The sequence below is a fragment of the Cricetulus griseus genome (assembly GCF_003668045.3).
Source record: "Cricetulus griseus strain 17A/GY chromosome 1 unlocalized genomic scaffold, alternate assembly CriGri-PICRH-1.0 chr1_0, whole genome shotgun sequence".
NCBI lineage: Eukaryota > Metazoa > Chordata > Mammalia > Rodentia > Cricetidae > Cricetulus > Cricetulus griseus.
The window spans coordinates 21,714,334-21,738,150 of NW_023276806.1; the positions used below are offsets into that span (position 1 = coordinate 21,714,334).

At 41.5% G+C, this 23,817-nt stretch overlaps 2 protein-coding genes and 1 pseudogene across 9 annotated transcripts in view; 1 reads left to right on the top strand and 2 right to left on the bottom strand.

Annotated features, from left to right (window-relative positions):
- Positions 1–993: 993 nt before the first annotated feature.
- Lamtor3 (late endosomal/lysosomal adaptor, MAPK and MTOR activator 3) lies at positions 994–11,337 on the bottom strand. 6 transcript variants are annotated; one of them, XM_027395796.2, is made up of 7 exons: positions 10,402–10,542; positions 10,144–10,187; positions 9,059–9,093; positions 4,891–4,949; positions 3,329–3,462; positions 2,573–2,636; positions 994–1,811 (listed from the first exon to the last, which is right to left on the bottom strand). In XM_027395796.2, the coding sequence occupies exons 2-7, from the start codon at positions 10,150–10,152 to the stop codon at positions 1,738–1,740; spliced, it is 375 nt and encodes a 124-aa protein (XP_027251597.1). In that variant the 5' UTR covers positions 10,153–10,187; positions 10,402–10,542; the 3' UTR covers positions 994–1,737. The 6 variants fall into 6 exon arrangements, with proteins under 6 accessions (XP_027251597.1, XP_027251598.1, XP_027251599.1 ...); XM_027395797.2 differs by having other exon boundaries at positions 10,398–10,539; XM_027395798.2 differs by having other exon boundaries at positions 10,428–10,504.
- Positions 11,338–13,721: 2,384 nt separating this feature from the next.
- Positions 13,722–23,817, bottom strand: part of Dnajb14 (DnaJ heat shock protein family (Hsp40) member B14) — a 46,832-nt gene continuing 36,736 nt past the window's right edge. For 2 of the 3 annotated variants that reach the window (XM_027395791.2, XM_027395792.2), the window contains one exon: positions 13,722–22,026. In XM_027395791.2, coding sequence (XP_027251592.1) covers positions 21,902–22,026 — 125 coding nt within the window. In that variant the 3' untranslated portion in view covers positions 13,722–21,901. The remainder of the gene's footprint in view (positions 22,027–23,817) is intronic. The other variant, XR_003481297.2, reaches the window with a different exon arrangement.
- Positions 16,991–17,080, top strand: LOC113831559 (annotated as a pseudogene).

Genomic DNA, 23,817 nt, shown 5'->3' on the forward strand with positions numbered 1-23,817 from the left:
TCTGCTTTCCTAGGCAGGTGGCATGCAGCAGTGTGTTAGCCTCCACCCCTCCCCCATTCTGATGATGTGAGCCTGCTCGGCACAGACAGCATGAAGACTGTGGTAGAGGACCTAAGATCCTACTTCCCCCTTCTACACTTCAGACCGTCACTAATCTCTTCCTCACCAAGGAAACCATACAGTGGAAGGCCAGATTTGAGCCATGGCTTCAAGCTGTGTAGCCAGGACTTCAAGTAGAGTTGCTTAGCCACCTGTGCTGGAGGACCAGTTTTACTTTTTAAAACATTTCTGCCCTATCATAGACAGGGATTCTATAAAAGTCATTAAAAAAAAATGATTTAAGGGGACTGGAGAAAGGACCAGAAAGAGTCCTAGCACCCACATCAGACAGCTCACAACTCCAGTGCCTCTTCTGGCCTCTACAGGCACCCATACACATACCCCTCACCACACACACACAAACACACATAATAATTTAAAATTATATATATTATCTATTGTATAAGTGAAATTACAAATCTCATTTTAAAGATGAGATTCAGCAGATGAATAACGTATCCCATATATCCCCTGAGATAGTGACCCAACAGCAGCGTCCATAGGTAATAACCCAAGGACATCGCCAGCCAGCACTTACTCCATGTGGAGAGCCATCCCTGAGCACACACTCCAAGCCAACATGGACTCTACAGCTGTGCCGTGGGAGTGCCGGAGACTGGCACACAAGCAATGCGTGTGAAATGAATCATGACAGACGATGACGAGGAGAGCCAGAACCTGAATGGTTGATCCCCTCCTGAACCTCTTAGGTGTATGAAGCAGATATAAGCTCCTGGTGATCCAGTCAGGCTCATGGATGAGGTTTTCTTGACAGTTAGGTAAAACAATCTCCCAATACAAACCCTGCCTATCCATGTGGCTGAAGACAGAATTAATTTCACCCATTGCAGTTTTGAAAGTCTGAAAAAAGAGGCCTGTACAAAGCTCATTTTGTATTTTTAAAAATACTATTTTATTTATATTTGTGTATGAAAAACGGCTATACTGTCATTTTATATACATACTGATACTGGAAACAGAATTCAGTAACACGGCATTTCCAATGTAGAGAGAGCACAATCATGGAAGCACTGTTACAGAAAGTAGAAGAGAAACCAAGAGCAGTGATTTTCGTTCTCACTGAAGAGCAGCACCCTCAAAGATCAAATCCACTGGTAATACTCATCTTCGCTGAGATCATATACAGACAGAAGTTAGTGATTGTACGTATTTATTATTTGTACTAAGCCATTTATCTTCCTCACACCCAATGCAAAGAAATAAAATAAACTCTTATGAAAAATATGTCCTCATTATTATTCTCAGGAAGTCTCTGGCTTGTGGAGCGGGAGCACTGTGCAGCTGGCATGCTTGCTGGCTCCAGAGCATCAATCTGATCCTGATGCACTGGGTAGAATACCACCCATTATCAGGCATCCACACTAACTCCATGGGAGCTGCACCAGAATGAACCATTTTTGTGGCGTTTCCAGATCTCACTAAGTAAGAAAAGACTTTATACACATAAATACAACAATTGATCTGTCTATAAATTATAGCTATAGGCTCTTCTTTAGTGTAAGGTGGAAAAGCGGCCCTCTGAATACATAGATAAAGTATTACTGTGGTCTAAAGATTGCTGGACTGGTACAGTGTTGTTGCAATGAAGGCAAGGTATACATCAAAACCACTTTTAGATTAAGACACTTCCACAACTTTTATCAGTTCTTCAAATAACGGAGCCAGTTCCTTTTCTAGGCTGACAATTAGTCCTAAAAGAGATTTAAAAAATCAGAATGTTAGAAAAGTTTTCAGCCGGGAAGTAGTGGCACACTCCTGTAATCCCAGCACTTGGGAGGCAGAAGCAGGCAGATCTCTGTGAGTTCAAGACCAGCCTGGTCCACAAGCCCTAATTCCAGGACAGCCTCCAAAGTCAAAGAGAAACCCTGTCTCGAAACACCACTCCCCACCCCCAAAAAAGGAAAAGAAAATTTTTCTTATGAACGCTGGCTAAAATCAACCCTTTCTCCTCCTGTTGCTGTTGTCAGAGCATTTCACCACAGCAACAGAAAAGAAGAAACTATCTTTAAAATCTCAGTCAAACTCAACTTTTTTACAAGTATTCAAAAATCTTAAAATTGTAATTTAACTAGTGAGTCTATAGAATTAAGTCATTTTTAGCATTTAATATGTGTTCTGTTTAGTTTATATTCTTTAACCCTTCATTTCTGTAGGCTGTTTTAATGTGAGTATAAATAGCACACAAAATGCAACACTGAACTAGCTTCTATTGCAAAAAAATCCAATCTCATTTGCATATGAAAATGACCCTGTAAGACGGAGAAGTCCCTGTTATTCGGACATGGAAAATAGGAATCAGGTTGAAGAGAAAGTGGGGCTGAGCCACAAATGCAGATTTTCTCACTCCATGTCTGTCATTCCTAATCGATCATGCTGTGCATGCCACCATGCCTGGCTACAAGCATAGTACTATAGAGAAGTAAAATACGCATTTGCAAGACTTCTAACATACCTGTGTTGGCATTACTGCTGGCTATGAAACTCACGACCAGAGGTAAACGATTGAATTGAACCACCTAAAAAGAAAATGAGATCTAAATAGTGTGTTGTATGGTGAAAACACAGTTATGATTCAGCTGAAACAACACATTTAAGCAGCTGATCACTGACTTTTCAAGGCAGGTCTTTTACCATCACAACATAGGAACTGTGTTGAATCACAGCTGTGTAAGCTAATGGCACCATCTACTGGAGTTCACAGCACCCCTCAAAGTACACATCTACTAGAGTTAACAGTGACCTAACGCAGCATATTTCATAGAATAACAAGCTCTTTATTTTTAAAGTTTTTAGTATTTTTCCATAATAATTATTTCCTGACAAAAAAATATCAAAAAAGACTAGTTTTAACATAAGTATTTTGAAGACTAATTTTTCTTAAATTCTATCCTCCACATGCTAAAATTTAGACTTATATGAAAACCAGTTTATAAAAAAGATATAAAAGGGGGCTGGAGAGATGGCTCAGAGGTTAAGAGCACTGACTGCTCTTCTAGTGGTCCTGAGTTCAATTCCTAGCAACCACATGGTGGCTCACAACCATCCATAATGAGATCTGGTGCCCTCTTCTGGTGTGCAGATATACATGGAAGCAGAATGTTGTATACATGATAAATAAATAAATAAAATCTTAAAAAAAAAAAAAAGATATAAAAATGCTAGGTGAAACCAGTGAAGCATTTGGTAGCTATGTATTGAATATACCAACCTGGTAGGTATTATAGTAACAGATGATACTTTTATTTTTTGAAAGTCCGAGTTTGCTGCCTTGGTCTGTTGCGAGGGCAAAGGTGGATAAGAAGCCAGGCCTCAGGGCATGCTCTGGAGCACTGTCGTTGGCCACTGGGGAAAGAAAATTAAATAAAATTATACAGAGTAGGAGGAAAGGGTTTAACAGCAACTTTCTAAAAGCAATAAAAACCTAGGCACAAAGGTACATTTACAGTGTTGAAAACCCTACTACTACTAACTGGGTCTCATCAATCCAGGTGGGAAAAATTACTTAATCAGAAGTTCATTCAGTATTCCTAACTCAGGGAAGATACGCTGACTTACATGTAATAAAGTGAATATTCTGGTCATCTAATAACACACTAGAATAAAATGGAAAAAGCTTCAAAATCATTTGCTCTCATAAAACCCCCAGAATCAGTGTCTCTCATACAAGCTTACAGCCCCATGGTCGGCTGCCTGCTTCATCTTCCTGTCAGTCATTCAAGGTTGCATCAGTTAAGTATGGAGCTTTTCCCAGAAATTCTGAGAAAGAACATTAGGGCTGGAGAATCATCCAAGCCTTCTATGTGGAGGTGAGAAAAGACAGGTGGCCTGCCCATGGCCACCCACGCTGTGTGGTAGGAGACACATGATAATGGATTCTCATGTCTTGTCACCAACTCAGTCCACAGCTGTGGACAGGCAGGATCCTCTCCGAAGTTGATTGTGTTAATGTACAAAATGGAAGGACTAACCCAGGTGACCTCTAAGGAAGGTTTCAATCCTAATGTCTAAAAACTACCTGATATGTTTGCATTGATGTAGAAATGAAATTGTAAAAAAAAAAAAAAAATGCATGATATTGTTTAATCTTTGCTAAGTAAAACTAGCAACATCCACTTGGATCATGCCAGAAGATACAAACGGTCAACCATCTGAGTTCACACTAACTCTGTTACAGCAAACGCATGTTAAAAAAATGAAAGCCGAGAATCAGCCAAAACCATGTCGGGTGGGTTAGGGGGCGGTAGTGAATATAGTCGAAACACATGGTACACGTGCATGACATTCTCAAGATTCAGTAAAGATGCATTTCTAAAACTCCTAAGTTCAGATCAACTAAAGTAATTATGACATTAAAGTTTCAAAAAATATGTTTCTAGTGAAGAAGCAAAAACCCATAGAAGATTTAAAAACCATCCATCTGAACTAGAGATGTGGTTCGGGGATTGGCTGCTAGCCTGCCTTGCACTCTCACTTTCAATACTGAAGATATATTTAATAGCTTATATTATATCATAAGCATCTTCAGTGAAAAACCGGGGCCTATGGTAAATGCATGCAGAGATTCCAGATGTGAACAAGATCCAGCTGACATGGAGCCCACTACAGATTCCACACCCAGTCTGCAACAGACAAAGTACATAACTTCTTCAAAAACTAACACAGTCTTTCCAATTTGTTCAAATAAGCTTTATATAGTTTTAATTATTTAAATATTAGACACTTTTTTTGTCAAAAATAAACACGCCATATGCACAAAGTACTCAGTTTTACCTTTAATAACAGGCACCCCATCTCTATCTGACACAACAATTGCATGGAGCCCTTCAACGCTACAAGAAAACAAAGTTCAGCATTACAAAATCATTTTCATTTCTACAAATAAGTACCTCAGACTCATGATGGTAATTCTCAAGAGAGAGAGACAGAGAGAGAGAGACACAGAGAGAGACAGAGAGACAGAGAGACAGACAGAGAGAGAGAGAGAGAGAGAGAGAGCGCGCATGACAGAGAGCAGAGATAAGACGACAGCCTTGGGCCTCTTGCCTGCCACTGCCAGCTAGCTGGCCATGAACTTCTAGGGATTTTCCCATTTCACTACAGGAGCACTGACTTGAGGCAAGTTCTGAGGATCCAGACTTGGGTCATTAGACTTGCATATTAAGTCTTTACCCACTGAGCCATATATTCTCATTAATTCTTTTTAAATCTGTGTGTCTACGTGTATATGTGCCACACAAATGAAGGTGCCTTCCAAGACCAGAAGACAGCATCAAAGTCCCTGGAACTGGAGTGACAGCTGACATGTGACTGGAGTTACGCCCATGTAAAAATGAGGGTGGTGGGAACTTAACCTGTCCCTGTCTTTTGCAAGAGCAGCAAGTGCTCTTAATTATTGAACCATCTCTCCAGCCCCTCAAAGTTATATTCTTAAGTAAAAAAGAAACTCCAGTTTTGAAAAATATAACTTAGTCAACAAATTATATAACAAAATGTGTAAGCAAGCCTCATGTGTGTTGTGTATTGCACACACACAAGCATGTACAAGTGTACACTTACATCTGTGTCTGTTGTAAGTACACAGATACCTCTGTCACCAGATTCTTCTAGCAGCAGAACTACGTGACTGAATGACAGGCAGAGGAGGCTTCAGAATCTTGAATTTTATAAATACACTGTCTACTCAAAAATCACCAAATTAAAAGAGCACTGGCTACTTTTCCATAGGACCTGGTTCAATTCCCAGCACCCACGTCACAGCTCACAACAACTGTCTGGACCTCCTGTTCCAGGGGACCCAACACCCTCACACAGACATACACGCAGGCAAGACACCAATGTACATAAAATAGAAATAAACAAATCATTTTTAAAAAGATAGATGCTCGGGGGCTGGAGGGGTGGCTCAGAGGTTAAGAGCACTGACTGCTCTTCCAGAGGTCCTGAGTTCAAGTCCCAGCAACCACATGGTGGCTCACAGCCATGTATAATGAGATTTGATTCCCTCTTCTGGCATGCCAGAAGAACCCTGTATGCATAATAAATAAATAAATAAATAAATAAATAAATAAATCTTTTTAAAAAATATATTGATTGCTACCTGGAACTGGTCTGATTTTGTTGAGGTTCCATTCCCAGTATCCACATGTCCTCTCACAACCATCTGCAACTCCAGTCCCAGGCGACCTGACATCCTCCTGGCCCTCCAGACACAGGCCATGCACACAGTGCACATACGACCCCCCCACACATGAATAGAAATTAAAGATAACAAAAACAAGAATGCATGAACTCCACCAAAGCCATTTGCCATGGCAAATACTCTTCTGCCCCTTTGGAAGCGCTGCAGATTGAACCCAGGGCCTTTGGAGTGCGAGGCCAATACTCTATCACTGAGACACACTCTGCCTTTATGATATTCTTAAACTGCATATATCTGTTGTATGGGCCTTACCAAAAAAGGTAAATTGTCAGAATTCAAAAAGAAAACAAACATTTACTTTCAACTAATTATAGTCACCATTATAGCTGCTCAGATAGGAAGCCAGGGGTACCCAGTGGAGGTAAGCTTCCTGACACGAATAAGGAAAGCAACTGGATGAAAACGTCACAACAAACACACAAACATCAAAGGGAAGCTCCAGGACTTCTTGGCATGGGGAATACAAAGGATGGAACAAGGAAAGCTGGTGGGAGGTGAGGCCCAGAGAAGAAAAGACGCCTGGGTCCTTATCTGAAGGCAAATGAGAGGAGCACAGCCGGAAATGACTCCATAAAAAGCAACAACAACAAACCCCCAAACTCAGTTTCCTTTGCTGTGCAGCTGCTGTTGCAAACATTTTTATTTACTGTGTGTGAGCAAGCATGTGGTCAGAAGACAGTGTGTATGGGTCAGCTCTGTACTTCAACTATGCATGTCACACCTCCCACATCAGGTTTTGTAACAAGTGCCTTTCCTACTGAGCCATCTAACCATCCTTGTTGTTGTTTTGAGACAGAATCTCCACTTCTGCCACCTTCCAAATGCTGGGATTACAGGCCTATCCACCGTGCCCAGCTCATGGTCACAAGGTTCTTAATGTTTTAGTATACTAAGCAAATACTAGTTAGTGACCTGACTGTGTGCTGGTTAGATTTCTGTCAGGTTGACACAAGGTTGGCAGATTCTGGGAAGGGGGATCTCAATCGAGAGCATGCCTCCTCCACTGGACCAGCCTGTAGGTAAGTGCAGGGCATTTTCTTGATTGACGGCTGATGAGGGTGATGCCACCTCAGGGCAGGTGGCTCTGAGGTGTATAAAAAAGAGGCTTGAGCAAGCCACGGGAGACAAGCCAATAAGCAGCACTCCTCCACGGCGCCTACTTCCATTCCTGCCCTGCCCTTTCATGATGAGATAAGCCCTTTCTTCCGTGTTCTCCTAGTCAGTGTTTTATCACAGCCATGGAAAGCAAGGGAGGACAGTCTGCATTCCCGAATATACTTGGAAGCAATAATGAGAGAAGTTTTAATGTTTGAAAAGAGATAAGGTCACAAAGCGATTATTATTTCCTCCACTAGTCACTAAAGTTCCCCAGCATGGTTTTAGCCTATCCCACTGTTTCTGTTGTCACGAGTTAGTATACAAAGCTACAACTGCCGTCATGCTGCCCATTCGTGTGAAAAAAGAACCAGCAGCTAGTCTCTATAATTTGCCATTTTAGTCAAAGGAAGAGAATTAAAATTAGCTTAATGATTTCCCATTATTTCATTCAACACACCAATAGTGTTTTCTTCATGAATCCATAAGAGAAATACAAGTAAGTCAAAACTAGAACTCATTGTCATTATCTCCACTGATCTATAATCAGATAAAAGTGTAACATAATATTCAAACACATCTAACAATTCAACCAAGAGTCAAAACAATCATTCATTTTTTCCCAACCCACAGAGATAAACTAATATCCAAACAACTATTCATAACTCTAGACTGAGGAGATAGGAAAGGGTTTCCTAGAATATTCCCCTAGACTATCTCAAAGATTATTCAATCCAGTCTGATTGCTTTGTTCTGGAACGTGAAAACACAACACTCAAGTCATTCTTCCCCTCCCTCTTGTCTCATCCTGGATGATCACAGATCTGTGAACAGTTGTGAATGTAGACAAAAGAGGCACTGTCAACAGAGGCATCTTTTTTTCCCCATTTAACTAAGGTGAGTTTTAATGAATTCAAGTGAGAAAGTCCTCTGGATCTGTAAACTATGTAAAAAAGACGTTTGTAACATTAACACCTGAGCCTTTGTACAACAGCATCCAAAGCACGGGCTGAGGTTTTAAGTATGAACCCTTGTCTGAACCTCATATTTTTGGATTATGCTCACTCAGCAATGACATTAAAAATAATGGCGAGTTCTTAATTTGTTTTCTTAAATTTACCCAACAGCCTTAAACTATAATCCAAACACAATTATGATAGTGCATTGTAAAAAACTTGAAAGTGGAGCTGGAGAGATGGCTCAGAGGTTAAGAGCACTGACTGCTCTTCCAAAGGTCCTGAGTTCAATTCCCAGCAACCACAAGGTGGCTCACAACCATCTGTAATGAGATCTGGTGCCCTCTAGAGTCTGGCCTGCAGGTGTACATGCAGACAGAACACTATACAAAATAAATAAATAAATCTAAAAAAAAAAAAAAACCTGAAAGTGTCCAGAAATCTAAGTTCTGGGCTCCAGCACCTATTTCATATTAAACATAAAAAGTCTTAAGACAGCTCTAGCCTTATATCATCTATCTATAAATTCAAGTCATTACTTATGATACTTGGGGTTAATTATGAATTTAAATGTGGGACATCATTACCATGACACACATAAGATACTAATCTAAAAAGGTGAAACAAAATTCCTTGTAAAATTAATGTTACACAGAATTTAATCAGCAACAAATTAGTAATTTCTTACCTTGGCAACTTTTTGTACAGGAATCGTTTTAGATCCTGAAAGAGAATAATTTTTAAAAATCGTATTATAGTATGCTTTTCTAGGTCTGTCCATATGCCCCTTTAAAGGATATGAAGTCACCATTCTTAACTGGGGTCTCATCTTTTACTTGTATAGCTTGGAAGAAGTTAACCTTCTCTAGGCCTCAGTATCATTATGTTTCATTATATGCAACAGGGATAACCACAAACCCCACATCCTAAGAATGCTGTAAGATTTTAGCAAGGTGTGTATGTTAAGGTTAGTAAGGTTGGTGTTCCTGGAGAAGGGAACCACAGATACATATTTGCTATAAAACGAAATCATGTGTTTCATAGTAACTTACATCCTGATAATACTGTATTTATTTGGGAACAGTCGATGAACCTCTTCTCATGTCCATAGAGATTTCCCCACAACCGTTCTTAATGATCCTAAGTCAGTTGAGCTACTCTGATATTCAGTTTCTTGACAAAGATAAGGCCAATGTGATGTATTTAACATGGAACGTGGTTCCGACCAAGAGAACAGAAGGCGATCTTGTCTGATACAAACTCATCTGCACTCACTCACTGACAGTTCGGGTATCACCGACGAGCCCCACCTCAAGGTGTGCCGATTTGAACCTTTATCTCAACCCTGGATGCGTATCTTATTCCATGCCACCACCACGAACTCACTGATGCTCCCGTCTTAAACAGACGCACAAAAACGGAGCATAGGTTGCAAAAGGCGCACCCGTCAGAAATCCTTTTAGATTGCAACAAAGGACCTAACGAGACATGGCGAGCTCTTAGTGGGTTGGGAATCAGCGGTCCTTTAGAATTTCAGATGTGAGCTACACGGGGCTCTCGCGTGCCCACCAGGACTGGGAGGCGGGGGTGGGTGGGGGAGACCGTTCTCTCAGGCTAAGGCACTTGGGTGGCCCTCCACAACCACTGCTGATGGAAACCCGGGACCCTGCCAGCCCCCGGGGCAACAGATCCGGGAGGAGGGGCAGCACTCGGTGGCCGGCGCAATCCTCCCACCCCACCCCCGCTCTCTGTCGGGAAGGGGTGTGGACTCACATCCGCCATGATGACCCCCTCTCCCGCGCAGGATCACTGCTCGCCTGGAAGAGAAGCTTGGTGACTCTCCCTGCATCCCGGGCTCACCGCCCTCCCCAGACCCCGCATCACGAGACTCCCCCAAGCCAGGGCCCGGAGGGCGTGGGTGGGGAGGTGGCCGCCAGCCCCACGTCCCGCCTCCGCCCGCCCGCCTGCCCGGCCACCCACCCGGCCACCGGGTCCCCGCGCCGACGGAAGGGGCGAGCCCCGCAGACCCACGCGCGCGCGCTCCAGCCTGGGGCCACCTGCCCGGCTGTCCCCGCAGTTCCGTCGCCTCCCTCAGGCCGCCTGTCAAGCCGCTGTCACATGACTCGTGACCTCCGCCGCCTTCCAGGAAGAACTTGCTGGGCTCGCGAGGACGATTCGGAAGTTCCGGGCCGGCCTGGCGGACAGTGCGCCTGCGCGCTGCGCCCAGCGCGGCGGGGCTTGCCCCTGAGGTCCCTGCACCCCGGTTGGCTTCCACCCAGCACCTCCGCGGCGGAAGACGTTCCCGTGCGGACCGTGCACACGCTTTCCCCAGGCCCATTACCTGAACTCTTTTCTTGTGAGTGGAGGCGTTTGCGGAGCACGGACTGAACGGCCTGCTTGTTAGAGGCCCCCGGTCCCTAGATGACCCCATTTTCTTGTCTCGCCCGCGGCCTACAAGCTCTGCACTTGAGTTTCCACCCGGAGTCAATGCAGGAGCCTGGGCGGTGGGCTCAGGTTTGTCGCGTCTGTTTTAAACTGGGCTGTCTCTTTGGCTCTGGATCTGCATTGGCTCTGCCCTCTAAAAACGGTCTCTATCTTTGTGTGTGTACATTCAAGAAAACCTACTCTAAGGGGAATGCTAGCAAAAATGGACTCTCCAATCGGTTTGGCCCAAGTGTTTCTCACTGTTGATGCTTTGGTAGTTCTTTGTGGCAAAGGGCTGCGCTATGGTCACCTTAGTGGACTCCTGTAAAAACGCAGAGACAGATAGAAACCACCTGGGATAAAAGTCATGGCCCAGTGGCCCAACGGTCTGATCGTCTCAGAAAAGTGAAGTTGATGGCTTTTGAGGCAGATTTCCTCTTACCTCGTGTATTCTTAACAGTAGTGTACCTTGAAAAGAAGTAAGATGTGTGGGAATACATTCCTACTCTTAGTTTCCAATCCCTAAAAGCAGGGGCGCAAACACACAAATGTTGGAAATGTCGAATAGGCATTATTACCTCAGTTGTCTGAGAGGAAGACAGTGTTCACTACTCTCAGCTCAACAGATGACCGGTCCTAGTCATTTCAGATTGTTACAAGTGACATGAGAAATTGAAAGGGACATCCTTAAAAGCCACTCCTTCTTTTCCTTTTCATTACTAAAATACTTCAATTAAAAATTACTATTATAATTTTGAGATAGGGTCTCACTATATTTCTGGCTGGCCTAGAATTTGCTATGTAGTCCAAGCGGGCTTCCACCTCACAGGATCCTCCTGCCTTTGTCTCCTGAGTGCTGGGTCTAAAGGGCTAGCCCAATTTCTTTCTTTACTGTGGGACACTGCGTAACATGATTCAGATCCCCGTTCTCTCTGGTCTCCTAACGCTTCAAGAGACAGCATTTATTATTATTATTATCATCACCATCATCATCAATTATTATTTTGCAGTTTTACTCTTTCCACAATGAATTCGTTCTGAACCTACCCTTTTCCACTGTGTTCTATCTTCATTTTCTCTTGCTTACTGAAAGTTGAAATTTTTCCTTCCTGTCTCTCTCTCTGCTCCAACCCAGAAGCTCTCAAAACACCAGTGAGCCAGTTTCTCCTTACAGTTGTGTTGGAATCATTGACTCTCTAAGTCAGCAGTCGTGTTTGCTGACCTCTTCCCTTGCACCCTGTTTCCCTAACAATGACTTTTACACATACATCTTTCAGTTCTTGATTGAAGCCCTCACTTCTGTTCAGTGAGATTAAATCAATATCCACCCATGTCAATCAGCTTATTATCAGTCTAATAGTCAACTTAGCTTTAACTCAGTATTACAAGTTTCTTTTCATGGCTGATTGATGACATTTCTTGGTATTGGCACATCAAGATATGGGCATGTTGAGAGACAAGTGATCAAGGTTTTACCATATAAGCCGTTGGAAGATACTTAAGACCCAAGCTACACCACCACTTAGTAATAGCAAACACAACTGCTGAAACTGTTATATTACCAGCTGCTCAACAAGTTGTTAGGAGTACATCGCTGTAGCCTTCAAATAGCAACTAAAATTATAACTAAAAACTCAAATCTGATACCATGACTCCCTCCTTAAAACATCTAAATTTTTGGACACTGACTTGAGGTGCAATACCATGGCCATTGTGTATCATCTTCCGAAGATTAGGACCCTATCTTTAGTCTCTCACCTACTTGGGAATTCTTATACTAAATTGTCACACAAGTTTATTTTCATTTCCATAAAGTTTTTTTTTTTTTTTTCTCAGACAGCATTTCTCTGTGTTACACCCTGGCTGTTCTGAAACTTACTCTGTAGACCAGGCTGGCCTCGAACTCATAGAGATCAGCCTGCCTCTGCCTCCCAAGTGCTGGGGCTAAAGGTATGTGCCACCACTGCCTGGTTCCATAAAGTTTTAATGCTTTTATTCTTGGAGAATTTCATACAATGTATTTTGATATTAATCCCCCCCCCAGACTCCTCTGGTCTAAGTCTTCCTAGGTCCACCCCTATGACCATACTCCCCAAACTTTGTGTCTTTTCCCCCCCAGTAATCTATCAAGTCCAGTTTGTGCTGCTCATATACTCCTGGGCCTGTGGGAGTACCCAATGGATCATGGTTAACCTGCCCGTAAGCACCCTTAAAGAAAAGTGACACTCCCTCTCTCAGAAGCCATCAACTGTTCGTAGCTCCCCAGTTATGAACTGAGGGGCCCATGTACGCTCCCCACACACACTCCATGCTAGAATGCTGACTGGCTTGATCTTATGCAAGCAACCTCAGCTGCTGTGAATCCTAACATTTTCATGATAACATCAGTTGGCACACACTGCATGAAGTTTTTCTCTAGTATTTCACCTCACTCATTTTTCCATCTTTTGGGTTTCAGCTTAAGTTTACCTTCTCAGTGAAATCTTCCTTGACCTTTCCAGAACAGTTTAGCTACTCTAGATAAATGTTCTCATTGTACTGTGTGATGCTCAAACATGTATCAAAATTAAAACTAGATTTATTTCCCTGACAATAATATTTTCTTGATTAAGTTTACAGTTAGAGCTTTGTCTTGATCAGTTAATATTCCCAGCTCTTAGCTCATTACCTGTGATACAGCAGGGACTCACAATTCACTGAAGGGCTCAATGAATGAAAGAATGAGCATTTAAAGAACATAAAATATGTCCGGCAGTGGTGGCGCACACCTTTAATCCCAGCATCCAGGAGACAAAGGAAGGCAGATCTCTGTGAGTTGGAGGCCAACCTGGTCTACAGAGCGAGCAAGTGAGTTCCAGGACAGCAAGAAATACAGATGAGACTCTGTCTCAAAAAACAAAAGGATAAAATATAATAAAGACAAGCCCTTTCATGGTGAGAACATCCTTCTTTTTATTATTATGTTGAGATAAATTACAGAGACTGAAAGACAAAAATTCATAAATCATTCATTAGAACATTCATTAAAAATCAAAAGCAGCATGAGAGTTCTCACAGGAAATCTTATAGAAGTCTGATATAACATTAAATTTTTACAAATCAGACCTTTCATTTTTAAACCTAATTATGTGATCTTGAATGCACTACAAAGATCTCCTTTACCAATAGCACTTCATTTTACTAGCACAAGGCTTCCATTAAAATCTTGCCAGACCTTGGAAATCTGTATCACACCTTGGAAATTACCTGCAGCTTAAAAAAAATAAAATTAAAACTTTAAATGGAAAGTCTCACACAGCAATCTAAAGACCATAAATAAAGCAGAAAGTAAGCACTTTTTAATAGAAATAAATTACAAATACCAATTGTTTCTTTCTTACTGTAGTCACCCCACTCAATTCATTTTAAAGGTAATGATGAAAATGCTAGCATCACTCAAAAGTCCCTTCCAGTGTTAGCTGCACCATTTGGAAAGCTAACCAGAATCTCATGATGAAACCGGCAGACTTGCTGCCACTTGCATCAGGTGTCTGTTGCCTCTATGCAGTTATTAGTCATCTCAGCAACCAGTCACCCAAGTTTTAATAACTTATTAAAGCAGGACATTTCAAGAACCACTTCAGGGTTACCAGACTCGGAAAGATACAATTTTACTTGACACATGGGCCTTATAATAGGAAATCTGCATAAGAACATAGAAATCAACTGAACGACTTCATGCCAATGAAATTCTGTTGACTGATAGCCAGATTTTTAAATAAGAATACATACTGCTAATGGAAGCCCTGCTCTGTGCAAACAGTATGGTAGTTATTAAACAATCACACATTTGAGGTATTATTAGCTGGAAAATATATACATTTATATACATATACACACACTTATACATGAACACATCCACAGAATATTCACAAATCTATTGGCCCCTACACCAGCAGAAGATCAAATTAATTGAAAAAGAATCACATAATAGGAAAAAGTTACACAGGGGGCATTTACAAAAATGTGGTTACATAATCCTTAATATAAGGAGCATGTTTTGAATAATTGCTTTGAGGAAAAAATGTTTCCATTTGTATGAAAATATCTGTCATAGAAATGAAACTAAAAAGGGAACCTGGATTCAGGACTATGAAGCCTACCAGATTATTAAAGGTTGTGCAAGAATTGCTTCAACAACCTGGTTCTATCTGCTTTTGTTTTTAGTTTTTATTGTACTTGAGACAGCCTTACAAGGTACCCAGACTAGCGTCAAATCCATAATTTCCCTCTCTCACTTGGTCTCCTAAGTGTTGGGACTACATGTATGAGCTACCATACCTGTCTTTGATTTGTAATGGAAAACTGGATTTTAGAAAAAAACAAAATGTGGAGGTTATTATCAGGCTATTCTTTTATTTTCATTGGTTACTAAGAATTTTAATGATTTTATCTACTCTGATATGGCTACTAGACAAGGGATTTTTAGCTATCTCATGATTAAAATTCAGACTGTGCACTTTCATACATTTTTCTATACAGATAATAAAAATGTTATGGATTTCCTTTCAGTTTAACTCACAGAATGAAAAGATGGATAGCGAAGCATCTAGAACCAGAATCAAACCTAAAGTGGAGAAGCTGAGCAAAGACACTCGTTCCTTTTTAAACCATTTGGTTCTTTGTGACAATACTTGCCTAATTGAAAGGATGGCTTATGTGGCCCACTGGCATACCAATAAATATTTCACTGCTTTAAAAGGTGGGAGTTTCAATTAAATATCTCTGAACACAGTAACAACTGTATCATGTGCTCAACAACTGCATTTCAAATATTACTTATACAGATAAGGAAAGTAAAACCTCATTTTAGTTTACATTATTAGTGTAAAAGTTTGAACAGCAAGAAAAAATTAAGCCTAAAAGTGCATTTGGAGTTAAGGGCTAGCATTGCACACTCCTGTTCTTGTGAACTCCGGAGCCAGCACAAAACAAAGTACTCGGACACAGGGGGACATACAGGTGCTTGCACACATGCCACACCCGTTCTCTAAGGACCTTGATTTTCCTTAGCAAAATTATCAATTGAAAATCATAAATAAGCATGTCGTGGGTATGAAATGATTATGCACTCAAATGCAATCAGGTCTCAAAATGTTGTTTCACTTATTAGATGGAAAACTTGAGATTTCTCTGTTCAATTAACCTATGTGGTCAAAAACATCCTAAGACTTCAAGATGACTGAATAACTAATGTCACTGTATTCAGGAAGAAGGTAAGCAAAAGGAGAAGTGCTGTTTTCTTTCCTCCCAAAGTGTGTGTGTGTGAGCATGTGTGTGTGCTGCTCTATGTATAAAGGGATAAAATGTCAACTACTGATAAATATAACTACTGTTACCAAACTTCAAAAATAAAGCCACCTAGAAACCTAATTAATATGCAAAGGTAAAAGCTACTGGGAAACAATAAAGGTGATCAAATAAAATTAAACTTGTGTAGCTAGAAGACAGGAAAATATTGGGGTTTGTATTACAAGAGTAAGTAGCAAATCCAAAAATCTTTCAGTTCAAGCCATATTAGTACAAATAAAATTAAATTAAAAGCCACTAGGCAGTATTTTCCACAACAAAGGCATCATTAAGGACTCAGTTTTTACTTAAATACTTCATATGTCACTTAAGAGACCAGGCACTTAGCCAACTACGCCCACGGCTATTTCCAAGTTTTGTTTAATCTAACCCATAATGTCAAAAATGTGATGGGATGCAGCAATGAAACTGAAACAATACTGTCCAAGCCATGTGTGACTTTATCATGTGTTAGCTTCTCTCAATCTGATAACCTGACCTATCTTCTCTCTCCCTTTAAAGATGGGACATAAGTAGGTTTGGTTCATGTAAATATCAATCACATTAATGTAAATTTCCCACTAAAACTGGAAAAATAGCTTAAAAACTTTCATTCAAGTTCCTACAAATTTCCTGATAAATATGAGCTTTCACAGATAATTAGAATGCTACATTATTAGGTGGTTTATTCTTTTTTGTTTGGTTGGTTTTCTCTGTGTAGCTTTGGAGCCTATCCTGGCACTCGCTCTGTAGACTAGGCTGGTCTCGAACTCACGGAGATCTGCCTGCCTCTGCCTCCCAAGTGCTGGCATTAAAGGCGTGCGCTACCAACGCCTGGCTCAAGAAAATGTTAAAAATTCTATGATGTGTGCTCACTTCTGCAGCACATGTACTGACAGCAGAACAATACAGAGAGCATGGCCCCTGTGCAAGGATGACATGAAAATTCTATATTTTTTAATCCAATCAAAGGCAAATAGAAACTACGAATAAACACAGTGAACTACTTTGAAGAAAAAGAGAAAAAGTGTGAAATAAGACCAGTGTAGTCAAGACTAGCAAATGTAAAACCATGAGGGCCAAAGACCATATGCAAGTGGAGACAGACTTTGCAATTGCAGATTTCCATTATAATAAAAAGGCAACAAAGTGCTTGTTATGTTTTTGTGCCCACAGGTGAGAGCTACAGCCAGTTATTGTCAGAAAAACTTGTTTTTGTAGTGGGCAGAAGTAACTTCAGAGCTCGTAATGGTCACAGTAATGAGAAGACATGACTACTGAGTGCTCAGCGTGCACTCTGAGGCTCAGAGAACATTACAGAACGGGTGGGAATAATGCGAGACATGGTGACGTGTTGTGGAACACTGCTTTCTGGCCATGGCATAGTCATCACACTGATTCTGCACATGGTCTCTGTAATGTTGGGCCACTCCACATGTTGCTGTGAAGGCTGCATTCCCTTGAGCATCTGTAGGTAGTTAGGGCTCATGAGGGAGGGAGACATTTTCTCCAGGGTTGCAAGCACTGGTGATGTGCCTGTGTTTCTGTAAATAACCCCTCACCTATGCCCTACATGCAACCATAATGAAAACTCTTTGGGTTCTCCTCCACCTCTTCCTCCTCCTCATCATCATCATCAACAAGACAGAGGAAAAAAGATCAGTGCAGTAGGAAGGAAACAAGAGAGGGTCATGAGGAGTGAAGACGCAGGAATGTATTACACATGTGTGTATGAAAATGTCATAAAGAAACCCAATCTCATATATAATTAGTATGTGCTAATAAAGCACAGTTCTTGAAAAAAGACGGGGGAAAAATGAAAAAATTAAACATAATTACCAGGGAGAAAGAGCTATATAATGAAGAGGCTGAAGTCTCTCTGAGGACACTACCTTGAAATTAAGAGAATCTGAGGGCTGGTGAGACGGCTCAGTGGTAAAATACTTCCTGCACAAGTCTGAGGACTCCAGCTAAATCCACAGAATTGAACAAGGAAAAAAAAGAGAACTAACTCCTGCAAGTTGTTCTCTGACCTCTTGGTACACACTCACACACACACTCACACACACACACACACACACACACACACACACACACACACACACACACCATAAGAATAAATAAAATTTATAATAAAACCATTTCAAACAGTCCCAAGAATCACAGGAATGTCCGGAGGCTGACTCACTGACAGAGCTTGAAGCCGAGTGTTCTAAGTTAAAGGCTGTGCCAGCAGGAAGGGGGAAAGCCGAACAGACTGAGATGATCAGTGCAAATGTGGCTGGAGAGGAAAGGGAACGATTAAGGAAAGTTGAAACAGAGTATATGACATGTCATTCTTTAGATAAAATATACAAGAAAGAAGACTTTAAAAATGCAGTGGACTTAAATTCTTAAAAGTAAGAGCAAAGGACTTACACAAGCAGGAAACACAGAGCTTTAACAACTAGAGAATTTGAAATGGATGCTTCAATGGCTATGTTAAACATGAGACCCACGATCTTCGTGGAAAATGGAAAATTATGTATTCCTCGGAATGAAAATAAACATTATAGCCAGGTGGTGGTGGCACACACCTTTTATCCCAGTACTTGGGAAGCAGAGACAGGTGGATCTCTGTGAGTTCGAGGCCAGCCTGGTCTACAGGGTGAGTTCCAGGACAGCCAGGTCAACACAGAGAAACCCTGTTTCAGAAAAACAAAAAAACAAAACAAACAAAACAAAATGAAACACCCCCCCCCACTTTATTACCAGATGTGGGAGTATATGCTATTCATTCCAAAATGGGTTGGGGCAGGGCACAGACCAATCTCTGTGAGTTGCAGGCCAGCCTGGTCTACACTGAGAGTTCCAGCCAGCCAGGGCTACATAGTCAGACTCAAAATAGAAAAAAAAAAAAAAAAAGAAAGGGACAGATTGAGCAAGCAAGCATCACAAAAGCAGTATGGCCACCTCCTCGAGGACCAGAGGACTCTGGGAAGACACGCACTATGCCGCATCATCTTGTACCAGAGAACTAGATCATCAGGTGACAAAAACGCAAAGAAATTAAAGGAACAATAATGATTCAGTGCAATTCAGAAATCTGCAAATGGAATGAAAGGAATAGTAATAGTTCAATGCAATTCAGAGATCTACAAAAGGATGGCTGAAATGGCAGCTGAAGATTCTACAGGAAGAGAACTGGGAAAGTGCAAACAGCTATGTTTAGAGGCATGCGGCCTTAGAAAACCATCCACACGGACTAAACAACACTAATTCACGTAACACACAGGAAGTTTGCTGAAGGAAGCAGAACAGAACTTGGAAGGCTCTGAGAACAAGGCCCAGAGTACCCTGGGATTATGAGTATGACACTAGTGTCAAACTCAGCCCCAGGTTTATTCCAAGCAAAGAGCAGTGATTCCTAGGCCAACCCTCGCCTTTCTGAGGGCAGGCAGAAGAATCCATGCAAGAGGTGACCAAAATTGGCAAGATGATACATACTGAAGAGGTAGAGGCAGTCACTGTGGAACGTAGTCCTTTGAAATTATTCCTCAGAATCTAGAAAAGTCAAGATTGGACTTTAGAGAGTAAGAAAAATATGAACAGATGGTGAGGAAAAGGTTCTTTCTTTCTTTCTTTCTTTCTTTCTTTCTTTCTTTCTTTCTTTCTTTTTTTCTTGGTTTTTCAAGACAGGGTTTCTCTGTGTAGCTTTGGAGCCTATCCTGGCACTCGCTCTGGAGACCAGGCTGGCCTCGAACTCACAGAGATTCCCCTGCCTCTGCCTCCTGAGTGCTGGCTGAGGAAAAGGTTCTTACTAAAGATGACAAGATATACAACATTTTGGTAGTGTCACATTAAATGTATTTCGTGAAAACTTTAAAATGGACTTTTCCTTTCTTTGTAGCACTCCTACTTTTAAAGGTCATGTTTCTAGACATGGTTGGGCTGTCCAGACTCCTAAAACAATGTGTGTAATTTAACCCACTATTATAATCAAAGTATTATACTGAAGGATCTGACAACAGGACACAAGAAACCATTTAAAAAAAACTCAACAGATGACATAATCAGCAATATTTAGAAAAAAAAAACCCCTTAAACAAAAGCACAAAGCCACTCTACTTAATGTTCTAGTTCTTGAGCAAGGGATTGGGGCAGGGGCAATGACAACAAACGACCAAAAATGTGTTTGCACTTTTTTAACTCTATGAAGCAAAACCATGAAGCCATCACTATCGTTATACATAGAAGACCAGAAATCATTTCAAACCCAATAAGCACCAAAACTTCAAGCTGTGTTTTCCCACCATATATTACAGATTTGGTTACAAGGAGCTTATTCTAATGATCTGATGAGTTGCCTGGTGCTAAGTGGAGCTTAGTTCAAAATGCTCTGAGGATGCCTTGCTGTCAATCACTACTCTGGCTGCTGCTCTAAGGATGCCTTGCTGTCAATCACTGCTCTGGCTACTACTCTAAGGATGCCTTGCTGTCAATCACTGCTCTAGCTGCTCTGAGGATGCCTTGCTGTCAATCACTGCTCTGGCTGCTGCTCTGAGGATACCTTGCTGTCAATCACTGCTCTGGCTACTGCTCTGAGGATGCCTTGCTGTCAATCACTGCTCTAGCTGCTCTGAGGATGCCTTGCTGTCAATCACTGCTCTGGCTGCTGCTCTGAGGATACCTTGCTGTCAATCACTGCTCTGGCTACTGCTCTGAGGACGCCTTGCTGTCAATCACTGCTCTAGCTGCTCTGAGGACGCCTTGCTGTCAATCACTGCTCTAGCTGCTGCTCTGTCTCTGCTCAGGGCTGTGTGTGACCCAACAGATCATGTGCTGTCAAGGAAGCCAGCGCAGTTGGAAGGCACAAAGCTGGGTGTTGGTGGTCATTTTGTTCTTACTACTTATTTGTAGAAGAATCCATTTGCTTTGGGGTCCTGCTTCAGTTATCTCCATGAAACTGAATTTCCATGGGAAGAGAGTTCATCTTTTGCTTCATAAGCTTCAGTAGCCTTGAAAGACACATAAATGAACATTTGGGGCTAACCTTTAATTACCAGAATTGTGAATGGCATAATTGCAATTTATCATTGAAAATTCATTTAGCATAATATTTATCATCATATTTTCTTTAAAAATCTATCTTATAGCATTTTGTTCCTATGTATGGCTTAGCAGTTCATAAAGCTAAAGAGCATACTGATAGTATACACCAGTTCATTTATCTCATTACATACTCTGGAATATAAGAACAATATTAAAAATGTCAATTCCTTCTATGCCGATATAAGATTTTATATAAAGTTTTGCTTTTTCTTTTTGAGAAACTTTCGTTGTTTAAACTCCACACACCCAAACACCTAATGGAAAATCTGACTGTGTCATAGACATCCATTCCATCAGCCTAAGCCAAGTGTCTCATGGAGCTAAACACTAAAATAATTTAAATAAAAGGCAAGCACTCATATATACACAAAATCATTCTAAAAATATTTACATGGCAAAGGAATAATAGAGAATCACTAAAACTGGCAATTGCTGCAGGTGTAATAATCCTCTCCAGACATCATAAGGAATCATGTAAGGTTTTAAAGTGAAAGTAATTGCAGAAGCATACTAAAATATTTAGTTTTCAGTTCTTACTATTGAAATGAGCCAGTAGATCATTAACAGTCCAAGATTTCAGGAGTCAACTACTCAGCTTAGTCTTTAATCAAATTTTCTTCAGCCTCACTGCAAAATGAAATTACAGAAAAGACAGAGTCCATCGGGAGGAGTAGGCAGGACTTCCGGCTTATCCCCCCTTGTAGAGACTGGTCAGCCGCTCTAGCTCTTTGCAGTTGTCCATGCTGAGAGCATCCGCCTTCCTCCGCAGCCGTTCATCACGGTACACTTTTGCTGCATACTGCATATCTGTTTCTGTAGACAAAATGTTCACCAATTACTAACCATTTACATCACCCTAGTTGCTTACATTTAAACAACACTTTAGAGAAGTTCATGTATGTACATACATATTTCTCTGAACTGCCTTTGAAGAAAGAATCAAGTATAATTCTCTCTTCTTTAAAACTTTTTTTTTTTTTTTTTTGGACAGGATCTCTACATAGACCTGGAAGTCCTGAAGCTCATGATGTAGACCAGACTGGCCTTGAACTCAGAGATTATCCTGCCTTTGCCTCTGAGTGCCATGATTAAAGGCCTGAAACACTACACCTGTCAGGTATTTTCTTTATATAACTTTACCTTGAGCTTAGCACACAGAACCAGCACCTACAGGAAATAAGGCTAGAGCCCCGCCATCTTCTCGAAGAGCCCTTCCTCTTCACCCCTCAGCCCAGTGGCTAAGGCACTGGAATGCCCTCTCAGCCTTTTCTAAAACATCACCTGAAAAACAGGACTGCCAGGGCTCTGTGTGTTGTGGTTTGTGGTAATTCCAACAGTTAAGAACACAAATTAAGTGTCTTTAATCCTAGAGCTCAGGAGGCAGAGGCAGGTGGATCTCTGAGTTCAAGGCCAGCCTGGTCTACACAGCAAGTTTCAGGACAGCCAGAGCTATATAGAGAAACCTCTCAAAAACCAGCCCCCGCCCCCCAGAACACAAATTAAAATAAACTCCTCCTCCCCATCTTCCTCCACTTTGCTTCTTCTTCATGAGAATAGGTTTCATTATATAGCCCAAGCTGGCCTCTAACTTGTGGTCCTTCAGTATCAGCACCCTAAGTGCCAAGACTGTGTGTGCTTTCACACATGGGGAAAAACTGGAAAATTCAGCATTCTCCCACATATATGCAAACACTGCCCACACACATCTTGGAAGAATAACCATCATTCTGCCTGCCAAAACTAGACGATAAGACCTTACAGATGGACATATCACATGGTTTGGCCACAGGAAAATCAAATGGTAATTGAGCTGGAAGCCTCCTCCTTCTAGATAGCTTTCACGGTGACATAAGGGGCTATAGAGGCTGATGAAGAATTATTATCAACAGTCTTACTCAGCTGTGAAGGTCTGCTAATCTGCTAGGCAGTATTGCCCATCATACAAGCACCATGGTTGTTATACGGTAACTGAGCACTTTCCAATTGGTACCGTAAACCTGGTCAAAAACCTATGGCTATGACATCATAGGCCCAGCTAGAGAAGCTATGCTGTTGTTTGGCTAAATGGATACAACAAACTTGTCTTTCAACACTTGTTTACACCCAGTGATTAACATGCCATCAGCTTTGCAATGGGCGGAGGTTACTGCAGACTCATAAATGATCAAAATATTGAGCCCAAGTGGCTGCTGAGGACTCAGCCCACCACGGGGCAGTCCTGTTACCCCTCCAAAGCTTGGAAGAATGGAAGGAAGGAAGGAAGGAAGAAAGAGCTGGAGAGACTGGAGGGTTGTCGACCCATGTTCACCAGGCATGGTATCATTGAACCTCAGTAGCTGTGATCTGCAAGGTCTGCACAACATTGGGCCCACCAGTATTCTTACTTGGAGGGGGCAGGAGGCTCCACCCCTCTCTGAGGATCTCTAACCAGATAACAGTTGGTAGGGGGAGAGCATCATGAGGGCCTGGCCCTCCCTGAGGGGCTATTTGCAGTTAATGGTTGCTGAGGGAAAAAGAGAGAGATTTTCTTCAGTGGTGTCACAGAACAACTGCTAAGAGGCCCATGTTCCTGTAAATACCCATGCTTCTGAAAGTATACTAACT

Coding starts and splice junctions, on each gene's coding strand:
- Lamtor3 (XM_027395793.2), bottom strand. CDS start 10,801: ATGGGGTCATCTAGGGACCGGGGGCCTCTAACAAGCAGGCCGTTCAGT.